This window comes from Alosa alosa, chromosome 20 (assembly GCF_017589495.1).
Source record: "Alosa alosa isolate M-15738 ecotype Scorff River chromosome 20, AALO_Geno_1.1, whole genome shotgun sequence".
In the NCBI taxonomy this organism is placed as follows: Eukaryota; Metazoa; Chordata; class Actinopteri; order Clupeiformes; family Clupeidae; genus Alosa; species Alosa alosa.
In genome coordinates, this window is record NC_063208.1 from 13,663,793 (window position 1) to 13,676,474 (window position 12,682).

A 12,682-nucleotide genomic window follows, 5' to 3' on the forward strand; every position below is an offset into this window, starting at 1 on the left:
CGAAATTTCAATTCTTTGTATGACCAGTGCATGTAAAGAAATTGACAATAAAAGCCGACTTGACGACTTGACTTGACTTGACTTGAAAGAGCATTACTTTAATCGCCCGCTTTATAATACCAAATCAAATATCATCCACCATTTCCATTTGTGGCATTGCATCAGAATATCATGGCATAGTGGTGTGACCTTTAAAGAGGAAAGGTCAGAGATCATTTGGAGCCTCTTGTAACACACAAATGAGCACAGACTGAGTCACCCAGCTGGCCTTAGACCAGCTCTGTGTCAGATTTGCACTTGAGGAATCTGAGTTGTAAATGCAGACCGGGTCTTGTATCTCCAGCATTCCAGCCACGCGGACATTTAGGATTCCGGAACAGATTGACATGGCACGTGAAATTTATCTGAACGGATCTTTCTGAATCTCATATCTGGCGTTCTGAGACATCTCTTTAGCTAACATTGTAAACACAGTCACACCTCACTCTGACAACAGCAAAGATCTGTTTCATAGACTGGCACATGGGGAAAGAAGAGTAAGCCATTATGCAGGCTCTTTACTTAACACAAAAAGGTAGGGCAGGGGAAGATTACTTCAGTCAATCCATTGATGAGAATGTAAAGAATATATATATAATGTCCGCAACACTGCTTTAGACTCCCATATATTTAATGTAAAAACATTTTGCCTGAAGAAGACCCAGCAGGGTCGAAACGTTGCTTTTGTACATATATGTAAATATATGCATGGGAGTCTAAAGCAGTGTTGCGGACATTACATATTTTTTCACTTGAGTAGTTTTTTTTGTCCTGCACCTGCCAGAAGGTGGGATGTGCACACAATAACTTTTTGTTGAAAGTAAAGAATATAGTCAGCATTTTTAGTATTTGATATTTGAATTCATCAGCCAGTCAAAATAGTAATGCTCCAACACCCTTTGTTTCCATAACTATGAAGCAATGTTGATTGGCTGAAATATTTATAGTTGGTATGTTACAACTATATCTTTTTCACTCATTCAGAAACAGAGCTGTATATGAACATTGAAGGCTTTTGGACACACACCGAGTGGAAAGAGAAACATGCGAAGCAAAAAGTTTACAATATTTTTATTGAATTAGAATCCTTCACCTTTCCTTTAATGCCACTTATGTATATTGGATTAGAATCATGCACTAAACCTTCCAAGGCCGGTCCTTCGGACATCGTTCAGCTGGGACGACGTCCAGGTGCATTCTCTCCTTGTGAAATGCGAAAGTCCCGTTGGCACGGTCTGTGCCCACTCCCCGTTGCTCACTCTCTGTCAACACCGAGACTAAAAATACTGACCAGAAGAGCAGAGTGTCTCTCCACACGGCTATCAGCACCCAATCCCAGGCCAAAAAGCTTTCAGAAACCCACATGTGTCAATAACCGTGATGGTCAGAAAGGCAGAGCCCAACATCACTGTGGCATAACTGGATGTCATATTACAGTCATTCAAAACAACAATACCTTTATAGTGCATAACAGAGGTCAACATGGGAAGGCATTGGAATAATGCTGTGATAAAATGACGCGCAAGTAATGTATGCATTTTCTTTGATTGTAAACTGTTGTATATACAAACTAGCAGATATATAGCCTATGTGGAGAATAACTACAATTTTGCTGACAGTAACATTTCAGGACTAGTACTGCCCTCTGTAGGAGGAATGGAGTATTGTATGTTGACCCTGATTTTTTTCAGTCACAAATATCCTATTTTTAGGGATATTTTTTGGCAGACATAAAGTTCAGAGAATGGAGAGAAATATGCATCAACACTGCTTCACAGATACACAAACACAATCAGACAAAATCCAAGAAGCATACACACATAAGATACTACTTATACGAAGCTGTAGCAATTGTAAATAGCAAGGCATACTTCATCTTCATGAATGTTTAAACAGTGCTTTTACCTTATTATTTACTATTTTATATTCTCCACTTTATATTGGAAAGTAGTCATTTTGGAGCTGTATGCACAAAGTACTTCCAGTTTACAAGCACACACACACATACGCACACAAATAAACAAACTCACTCCCTTTCATAAAGCTTTATTCCACAGGTCATCCATGTTCAGGCTCATATACATTTACATACACTGTTCCCCATTCCCATGATGCATCTGAAATTAAATAACTCAACAATTCAAGACAAAAACACACTGTTTATCAATGGTGGAGAACAACAGCCATATGTAACAATAACAACAATTATAATTATAACAATACTGTGTATTTCTTAGTTTTTATACTCTAAAATTCATTATATTGTCAGTCTCTTGAGGTGCATAACAAAATCTGCAAGTGACAATTCAATAAAACTCAACAACGTTGCACCATGTAAAGCAGTGAAGCAGACAGATTTTTTTGTTGTTTGAATATTTTTTTTTAGTTTTGCATTTTCCTCTTTTTTTCTTCTTTAAGATGAATGTCCAGTAGTAGAGATGCAGATTCTCCATGTTTTACGGTAACTGCTAAGTGCTGGCCATGGATGTCTTTATAGTGTTCTACGGTAAGAGCAGTCTTTCAGATATTTTGTGTTTTGCTTTTTCAACATGATTATTATTTGGCACACTTCATTCTGGAAGCTGGCGCTGTGTCACACATATCAGTTCGCTGTGGTGAAGGCCAAAGATGGACACATGACTCAGAGGACCTCTGGAGGGAGACAAATAGCAGAGAGACAGGGCTGCGTCAGAATAGACCTAGTGCACTGCCACCGCATGTTCTAAAAGCAGTCATCTGTCGTTTAGGCCTACGAGCGGTTCTCTAACTTTTTTATCACAAGGCACAGATTTTGTGAAAACAAGTATTTCCAAGACACATCTTTACATATGATTTTTACTTACAGCTATGGAAAGTATAGCTATAAGGACATTGGAGTTTTTTATTCCCCCCTGTCTGTCGCCATAGTGCTTGCTAATTGGAATCATCAATAAAACTGGAACTGAATCATCAATAAGACTATTTACAAGGCACATCTATAGACTGTGTGCGATGCTACAGTTTGAGAACCATTATCCATTACTGGGGTATTTAACTAGCCGTTGGATTTTACCTGTGGCCTGCCCGTAAACTGCCTTCAAATCTGGCTTCCATGAGTACGATAAAATCAATAAAATCAAACGACAGCAGTGATTGGCTGCTAAAGTAAACAATGTCGCGTTTACACACTCTCACACTGGGCTGTCCTGAGACCTACACAGGAATTCCCTCATTGGCAGCAGTAATGTTTCACTGTGGTTTATTTTACAAATATGAAATATGACAGAAGTTGGATGTTAATGATAGTTAGCCTATCAATTGATTGAGGCATTAAAATGCTGCTTATTGTTTGTCAGGATACTGTTTCACTGATTTCTTTTAAAAATATGAGCTATGACATAAGTTGTGCATGAATGTTACATATTCCATCACCTGATACTGTTTTAATCTATATGGACCTGCTCTATAAGCACCTTATGTCTGTTTGGAATTGTTTTGAGAGCCTATTGATGCAGCTCAGAATAAAGGAATGTCCACTACATCCAGTGTTTGTGAATATATTCTCAATAGAACTCATTAAATGTAGCTGGATACTCATGAACACGTGTCTCTTATAGCCACAATAGTAGTAAGAGTAATTTTAGCAACACCATATTTTGTGTGGCCTGCAAAGACCCAATGGCTTTCCTGTCTGGCCCACTTAGTAATGAAGTTGAATAGCCCTTCCATACAGACATATTTGCTCAAACTTAATAACCAACAGTTATAAAGAAAGAATTTGAAGGGCTTTACATCAAGCTGTAACAGCCTGTCTTGGTGAGAGTGAAGTAGATTGTTGTTGAACATGTTTGTCTGACTCTGCGAACACTCTTGTGTCAAGGACTACCTGGCTCAAAGGCTTCTGCAAATAAATCTAATGGCATTCAGAAAGCAGCCAATAAAACATTTCAATCTGTTTTGCCAACCAACCCTGACATGCTAGTATGTGTCTGTGTGATGGACACATGAATAGTAGATGACTCAAGCAAATCTGGAATCAGATGTGTGGCAGTTCGTGACTGGACCCATTTCAGAAAGAACTTTCTGGACATCTATCTACTTGAGAGAGAATGACGAGTAGCCAGCATCAACATTTGCACCCTTAAAAATATCTAATTCTAGCTTCTTCGAACATTATATTCCCATCAGGCGAGTGTGTGACGCGTGTTAAAGACAGGCTATCTGTCTTCATGGGTTTTGGCCAGCACACAGTGTGAGAGAGAGGGTATGCCCTACAGCTCGCTAATGGCCATTCTATCTGCAGTGTAGACAAATCGCTAGGGGGTGGGGGTGGGGGTCTTGGCAGTTGGCATAAAGTGGGTGGAGTGGATGCCCTCCAACAATCTCTGTTTAAAAAAAAAAACTAGAGTTCATTGTTCACAAGAAAAAGCCAGAATCATTTAACATGGGCTACCACCTACAATGAGACAGGTGTGTCTAGAACAGGGGTGGGCAAACTTTTTGGCTCAAGGGCCACATTGGGTTTTGAAAATTGGCGTGAGGGCGCACAACAACCCCTAGCGGCACACGCATAAAAAAATACATTTTTTTATAGCCTAATTTAGTATGAAAAGTATTTGTTTTAAAATATTAATTGCTTAAAAATACTGCTAATTTTATGCTAAGACAGTCGCTTTAATTCACGTTTATTTCTCAATGATCTTCTGCCTGCTCCGCTATGGCTAGTACCTACGGCTGGGCCCTCTCACAGTTTTTAAATGGTCAGTAGTGGGAACTACTGTTGCCTTCATGATTTCCTTTTAAAACTTTCTTATAAGAAGGAGATATCAATTATCAACAATCACAAGCCAGCTGGAACCTGCGGCTCTCTCTCCCTCTCGTGAGTGCAGGCAGCGTTCCCAATTAAATGGATTGCATAATGTTCGTTAGATCTGCTGCAAAGGAGATAACTAAGAGTTAACTTAGTTTAACATGATGTTATCTCTATTTAACATGATGTTTTGACATTGACATTGTAAACGTTATCTAAGGAGAGTGAAAAGCAGTTTGCAGTAAAGCTAACCAACGTCGTCTCTATCGCAGGAAAAAAATAGCGAGCAGCCCACCCCTGGTCTAGAATATGCGTATCTACTGCATATCAGACTGATGTCTTTTTTTCAAAGTAATAGTTGACTTAATTTTCTATTCTTCCAGCAATTTCATGAAATAGCGAGGGCAACAGGATGATATCTCATCCCATTCCATATCCAGTTGATAAGGACACATATTGACTGCCCTGGCTTATTCAAGGTAAAATGTCTAATTAGGAATTGTTTATGTCTTGTTAAAGTCTCCATTAATTACATTAAGAGCAGCAGCGAGTTAGAGAGATGAGCAGTACCTGTGACATGGTGGGTCTTCATAGCACCACCTTTCATCAGGAAGGGGTCACCTTCATCGAAGGCCAGGATTGTGTTGCTATTGGCTGGTTTGTCCTGGCCAACATTGCCACTGCCACTATGATTAGACAGCTGGATAATGTCATCAAAGTCAGCTGGGTCTCCATTGGGTGACAGGCCGTTCTGGTGTTTGGCTGGCTGGACCCCGTTCAGAACAGGGGCTGAGTCCCAGGCAGCTGGGCTGAGGAGAACACGTTGGCGTGGTGAGGAGTTTTCTAACTTCCATGTTTCATGGAAGGCATAAACTTCAAATGACAAAAACGGTTTAAACGTTCAAAAACTGTGCTTATACTTTATTTTTTTCTGGATAGACTTTTTTTCTAATGTTTTGTGTATAGTATAGTATAAATACACTTTTGATCCCGTGAGGGAAATTTGGTCTCTGCATTTATCCCAATCCGTGAATTAGTTAAACACACTCAGCACACAGTGAACACACAGTGAGGTGAAGCACACACTAATCCCAACACAGTGAGCTGCCTGCTACAGTGGCACTCGGGGAGCAGTGAGGGGTTAGGTGCCTTGCTCAAGGGCACTTCAGCCGTTCCTACTGGTCAGGGTTTGAACTGGCAACCCTCCGGTTACAAGTCCGAAGCCCTAACCAGTAGGCCACGGCTGTGTATATTTCAGGCTTACTGGCCTACTGGGTCATTCTACACAAATTCAACACATGTACACTAATACTGCACAGTCACTTGCACTGGTAGGCAGTAGTCATTTCACCATGCAGTTTTCAGTTTACCTCTCTTGAATCTGTGATTGGCCCAAATTTGTGGCACCATTTCTCAGCATCTCAGATGATCCCTGCTGGTTGCCTGGAGCTGTAAGTAAATTAAAGACACATTTTCAAAGAGTGTGAACTGCACTCAATCCTTCAGGGGGATATGATCCTCTCTCCATTTCAGCATCTGAGCGAAAGAGTAATTAGACTAATGCTTTGCTAAAATCCCAATCTGCTCCAGAATGTGGTAGCCAGTGAGCTGCCCTAATCCTGGACTAATATATCATTCAGTCTATCTGCTAATTAAAATAACACTGGTTGTTAACTGGGGAACAAGGAAGATGGCACCACATTATGGGTGATGCAGAGAGTTGTTTATACATGAATAAACGTACCTTTGTCTGTCTGCTGGTCTGAGTTTGTGTCCTTTCCATTGATTTGGACTGGAGGTTTAGTGTCTTTCTACAAGGCAAAAAACGACAGAAGAAGGAATTCAATCTGAGCCCAAATGAAGACAGAGATTGTGGGAAGTTTGTGAACCAGAGGTAAGATTCATAGTCATGAATACCTTTTCGCCTACGTCACTTTTGCGACGGGTTCTCTTCATGATCTCCTCAAGGCGCTAGACACACAGTGAAAAAAATAAAGCTTTTAGAAATAAGAAAAATATAACAGATCGGTCTAACTCATGGGCTGCCAAATATTGTAGAGGATGTTTTATATCCATGGCATCTAGGTTCTACCACTGATCTATAAAGAACACATGTTCTTTATAGATCAGTGGGTTCTACGCTACAACACAGACAGGTTCCGTTTACACACTCTAGAATGCCACTGGGCAATTCCACGGGAAATTGACTTTTTGTCACATCCCTAACGCCAGTGAAATGCCTTGGCATTTGTATGATGTGAATGATAACATTCATTTCTTCAGCCAAAATTATCAAATGCTCAAATTTCATGTAATCATTCACATCATACCATACCATCACATTTTATTGGCGTTATGTACGTATGTTACAAAAAACGTAATTTTCCATGGAATTGCCCCACTAGACTTCTAGAATACAGGCTACAGGCCCTAGAGATCCACTCCTCTCCTTCGTCTTCACCTTCTTCCTCTCCAGTCGTTCCTGCTCCTCCTTCTGAAAGTGCTTCTCTCTCTCCAGCCGCTGCCTCTCGGCTTCCTCCCTTGCCTTCGATTCGGTCTCCTCTCTCTAAACACATCAACAGCACCAAGCATATGAAACCATCTTCACGTATCAGCACTCTTTCCATCTCCCACTTGCATGGCGTCTTCAATAAATTAACATAATGTGTAATTATGATAACATGTTATTCTCTGAACACACAAACAGCACACAGGGCATAAAAACCCTCCTCACATGTCAGAACTCTTTCCATCTTACAGTCGCATTAAATCTCCACCACATTAATATGACACCATACAATTATCAGAACATGAAATTACTCAATTCAGCCTACTAGACTCAAACAACACAGCATATAAAACAGTCTTTATTAATCAGTACCTTTCCATATTCAATTTGCATAATATCTCCAATAAATGAACATAATAACCACCATGAAATGATACAAGTGACATTCAGACTTCTGAGAAAAAGCAGAGGACTCCGTGTTCTTTAGGCTGCATTCATTTCACAGTATGTCTGAGCTTGGTTTATTTTTTGATCACAAGGGGGCAGTAGTGCTCCAGCCTTGAGACTGTGAGTCTGTGAGCAGCTGTGTGGGGCTGTCCTGCCTGCATGGGGTCACATTACCAGACGGCCAACTGAGCACTTTCACTCAGCAGCTGACTCTCTGTGTCTCTGTGCTAGACTAGAAGAGACTAGCATTAGTCTGACTGGCCAATGTGTGGGCCACATCTGGCCCAGACGAGGCTGTTGTTGTCTATGAGGGACCAGAAGCAGCAGACTGGAAAACCAGCTCAAACATGGAGCTAATGAACAGTATTACAAAAGAGCTTTTTATTCTAGTTTCCCACACCTGGAATAAATCAAGTCCTGGACTAATAGCTTTTTTCAATGGAGCATTTTTTAACAGTTCTGTTAATCTAGGACTAGGCTTAATCCATGTATGGTACTCCGACCAAATATGATCCAAAGTCATTTTACTGCCTTATGTTTCTGGATTGCAATGCTCTGAGTGGATGACAGTAGGCAAACCAAATACAGATACAGGCAAAAGACAGGGCTAAAATAATGTAGTTTGTCTGTAAGCACTGCTGAATATTGCTATGCATGTGGAAGCAGACGGACAGATCAAAGACAAAGCCCCATCCTCTCCCCTGACGATTCGATTGCATTAATTGTTCCAACCAGGGACTGTGTGAGCGATCCCAGCTGGTCAAGCCTGAAGGCGTAGACTGGGATCACCACACTGACCCCCTCACTGTCCACTTACAGCCCAAGAGGGCGCCTATATTATTACCGATTTGTTTCGATCTGGAACACTTTTGTTATGATTACGCCTAGTGAGTCAAGACTAGTGTGTCCCTCTCCATGTCTGCATACAACAATTTGAGTGAGCTGGGGGGCTTAGCTATACTCTGTCACTCTGTCACTGTCTGTCATTCCTTGTCTTAACAATAAAATTTGATTTGGCTCGGAGGCTAACACCAGTTCCTTTCTTGTTCTGTTCCAACTTCAAGACTTTAATTTGGCAGCGGGATCAGAGTCAGGATTTTGAGTATAGACTACATTCTGTCAGGATGCATCTTCTGAGAAGAGTGATAATGATACTTTTCATAAAGAAAAACAGAAGTAACAAGAAAAACTTCCCTAATGTTTCACACTGGAACAGGAAACATTGTGCAATTCTGCATTTAAGCTTTTCTGCAATTCAGATCTTTTCCTTCCCGGGCTACATTTCCCATGATGCTCCTCACCTGTCTTTGAAGGCGCACATTCTCCTCCTGCTTGGCGAGGGCCCTCTGCTGCGCCTCCCTCTCCTCCTGCAGCCTCTGAGCCTCGTCCCTGAGCTTCTGCTGTTCGGCCATCAGGCGTGCCTCCTCCTCCCGGCGCCTCCTCTCCTCCACCTCACGAGCAGCAAACTCCTCACGCAGGACTCTGTGGGCAGTACGGAGTTGAGAGACATTCACTCATTTTGTCCACTTAGGACAAAAATCTGTGAAGCAATCTGTGAAGAGACTCATTTCATGTTCTGACTCTGAGGTCCCATGACCTAAGACAGTAACCATCATAGCTTATCTGGCTTGATACCATGGGTATGAAGTAAGAGAATCTGGGCTTGATAAGTGGAGACAGGTGGTCTATGTATTTATGCGGGTCTTCTTGGGTATATGCTGGAGTGTTTGTGCAGACATGGAAAGTGCATGTGAGCATATGTAATATGTTGGAAATGTGTGTGTGTGTGTATGTGTGTGTGTGACTGACTTGTTCCTCTGTTCCTGCTCTAGACGTTCCTGTTCCTCCCTCTCGCGCTGCTCGCGGGCCTGACGTCGTTTCTCCGCCAGAACGCGAGACGCCTCCTCTGGGTCATTAGTACCAGCAGTCGGCTTGGCAACAGGGGTAACCACGGCAGCTGGAGCAGCTGGGGCAGCCGGGCTGGTTGCCGTGGCGACTGGGGTAACTGGAGTGGTTGGAGTGACTGGGGCAGCTGGGGTGGGCATCTCAGCTGCTGGAGGGGCAGGAACTGTGGGAGCTGCCACTGGAGCAGCTGCTATGATTGGTGCGCTCACAGAAGGGGGTGTGGCAGGAGCCGCTGAGACGGAAATGGAGGGGACACTGGCTGTGCCTGTGTCAGGAAGGGAGACAAAATGATGGTCAGCCACCACCCTTATATTTCCATCAATAATCCAGTTTATAATAGTCTCAGTAGAACCATTGAGAAAGAATCCATATAAAAGTCTGATTGGTGTCACAATTTAAATAGCTAACTACCAGGGTAATGACAAACAGAAACAGGATTGACTAAAAATAACATGCTCCTATTAGACTAAAACATCAACAAAAGCCTTTGGCTGTCCTCAATCAAGTGAAGGCCTTTAGTGCTACGACACAGTATCCATGACGATGGACGGTCCTTACTCTTAGGTGCCTCCGGCGTGTGTGGCCGACTGGTCTCTTTCTTGGTCTCCACGGCGACGGCGGTGACCGTCTGAGGCGGTATCTTTGCGGGGGTCTGGGAGCGCTTGGGACGGGTCTTGGTACCGGAGGAGGCCCGTCCAGCGGAGGGGGGCTTGGCAGTGGTGACGGTGGGGCAGGGGGACAGGGGTCTGCTTCTGGGGGGTGCTGGTGATGAAGTTCTGTTTCTGGGTTTTGTCGCAGCACTGGAGGAGAGGAGGGGGGGGGGTCAGACATGAGATGCCCGAACCAAATAAAACAGTATAACATGGAAAAAAGAAAGGAGGAAGGAGAGAAGAGCAAGGAAGGGAAGGAAAAGGAGGTATAGAGGAATAGAATGAAAGAAACAAAAAGGAAGAAAGAATGAAAGGATCAATAAGAAAGGAACAAATAACAAGATGATGTATCCAGTGCTGTGCTCACAGCTTGGTGAGCTCATTCCTTTCTTATTCCCTGCCTTGAAAATTAGCTCAGTAGAATCCTTTCTTTAGCAGTGGCGAGGACTGAGGAGTGCGTCACTGTGTGAAATAAACCCACTGAGCGTTTGGCACCATCACACAGACGCCTCATTTATTTCCTGTTCCTTCTTGGCCAGCGCATCACCCGGTCCAGTTCGGTTCTGTTACCGACCGTCAGCTTAATGCCCCTGGCTTTGGCAGGAGAGAGAGAGAGTGCCCTGAAGCGCTTCCAGCAAGGTCCCATTGGGTGGACGCCAGATCGTCTCCACCATCTGTCAGCGAGACAGTCCGTTTAACCTGCCCCGGAGCTGAACTGCTTTCACATCAGTGGACCGGATGACATACCGAGCTCATAGCCACAACCCTATTCACTCAGTTCCACACTAGATTAGCACTCATGAAGTGAGTGTGACTTGTTTAAAGAACTTTCTGGAAGTCTTTGAGAAACTTTCTCACAGTGTCAAAGAGAATACATAGTTTGTGAATGTAGAATCAAAAATGTATTCTCAAACTCTGCAGCATCTTACGGTGGATTGTTGCTTTTCATGTTTTTGAGAGGAAATCACCTTACTGTACCTGAGTTCTGTTGTTTTTGGGGTTTTTTGAGAGAAAATCACGGTACTGTACCTGAGTTCTGTTCTTGTTCTGGGGGTAGAGAGGGACTGTCTCTTTTTCAGCACTTTCTCCTTTGTCAGAGCGTTCTTCTCTTTTTCATTTTCCCTCTCTTTGTCTTTCTTCTCTTTTGTCTTTTTCTCCACCTTCGGGAATTGGAAACCAAAGAAAATTATTATTATTAACACTGCTTTTAGAACAACATGCTTTGCAAAGGGTAAAAAATAGCACAGGGTCCTTTATGTACGTACAAAGGAGAGAACATGTTCTCTTTTCTTCTCTTTTCAGCACGTTAGTTTGAGGCATTCTTTTTCATTAGCTCTGTTTTATTTATTTTCTGCTTGAATAAGTGAACACTTGTGATCCTGAATAATGTAGGTACTAAAAGCTGAAAATTAGATGTGTTTTTGTGCAAGTGAAATAATGTATTAATGGATGTGCATATGTGATTTGGTTTGAATCTGTCCTGTTGTTGTATGATGTGTGTGTGTGTGTGTGTGTGTGTGTGTGTGTGTGTGTGTGTGTGACTCACAGGTGTGGAGTGGCGTCTGCGCTGGCGTTGTGTGATGTCGGGTGTGCTGGTGGAGACCCTCCAGCGCTCGGAGCTGTGCTGGTGCTGATGGGAGCAGACCGTCAGGGGGCTCGCCGACGGGGAGCGGGAACACTGCAAGTCTGGGGAACAAAACATGACACAACACCCATCTAAACCAGGATCCAGCAGGATCTAACATAGCTTCTACTATTCAGTACGGGTTTTGCTGAAGGGGAGATTGACACTTTGGAAGTCTAAGGAACCCAAAATAACACCAAACCCATCTGAATCAGTATCCAGCACCTACAGCACCAGGATGTCATAGCCACTAGTTATCTTTATGGTGCTCAGTGATGAAGAACAAACCCACTCGGGGTCTTGGGGAACAAAATGCGACACAACACCAGTCCAAACCAATATCAAAGCATCTTCTTCACAGGGAATCTATCATTTGAACGTTTACTGCTAGAGATGCAGAGACATGCAGTCACAACATAGTACTGTGTCGATGACGTCAATGTCAATGTCAATATATTTGTATAGCACATTTAAAACAACAGTTGACCAAAGTCAACTGAGTGCAAAATACAGATGTACCACTTTTATCATGCTACGTGTTTTGGGACTTCTGAGTGCACTTCATGATGTAGCACCCAAAAGCAATAGCAGGGAAGCTAACGGATGAGCCACTGTTACATGTACATCTAGATGTGTCAATTCAGTGACATTTAAACAGAATGCAACTTAAGGGCAGAGGTCAAACATGATTCGATCAAAATAGGCTCCTAGCAAGTGTG

The 12,682-nt window shown here is 42.7% G+C and overlaps 1 protein-coding gene across 5 annotated transcripts in view; it reads right to left on the reverse strand.

Moving 5' to 3' along the window:
• Window positions 1-1,095: 1,095 nt before the first annotated feature.
• The window catches only part of LOC125285712 (MAP7 domain-containing protein 1-like), a 46,765-nt gene continuing 35,178 nt past the window's right edge, over window positions 1,096-12,682 (reverse strand). For all 5 annotated transcript variants that reach the window (XM_048230274.1, XM_048230275.1, XM_048230272.1 and 2 more), the window contains 11 exons: window positions 11,886-12,025; window positions 11,369-11,499; window positions 10,248-10,489; window positions 9,594-9,954; window positions 9,086-9,266; window positions 7,290-7,394; window positions 6,746-6,799; window positions 6,573-6,639; window positions 6,199-6,277; window positions 5,399-5,637; window positions 1,096-2,691 (listed from right to left, as the gene is read on the reverse strand). In XM_048230274.1, coding sequence (XP_048086231.1) covers window positions 2,681-2,691; window positions 5,399-5,637; window positions 6,199-6,277; window positions 6,573-6,639; window positions 6,746-6,799; window positions 7,290-7,394; window positions 9,086-9,266; window positions 9,594-9,954; window positions 10,248-10,489; window positions 11,369-11,499; window positions 11,886-12,025 — 1,610 coding nt within the window. In that variant the 3' untranslated portion in view covers window positions 1,096-2,680. The remainder of the gene's footprint in view (window positions 2,692-5,398; window positions 5,638-6,198; window positions 6,278-6,572; window positions 6,640-6,745; window positions 6,800-7,289; window positions 7,395-9,085; window positions 9,267-9,593; window positions 9,955-10,247; window positions 10,490-11,368; window positions 11,500-11,885; window positions 12,026-12,682) is intronic.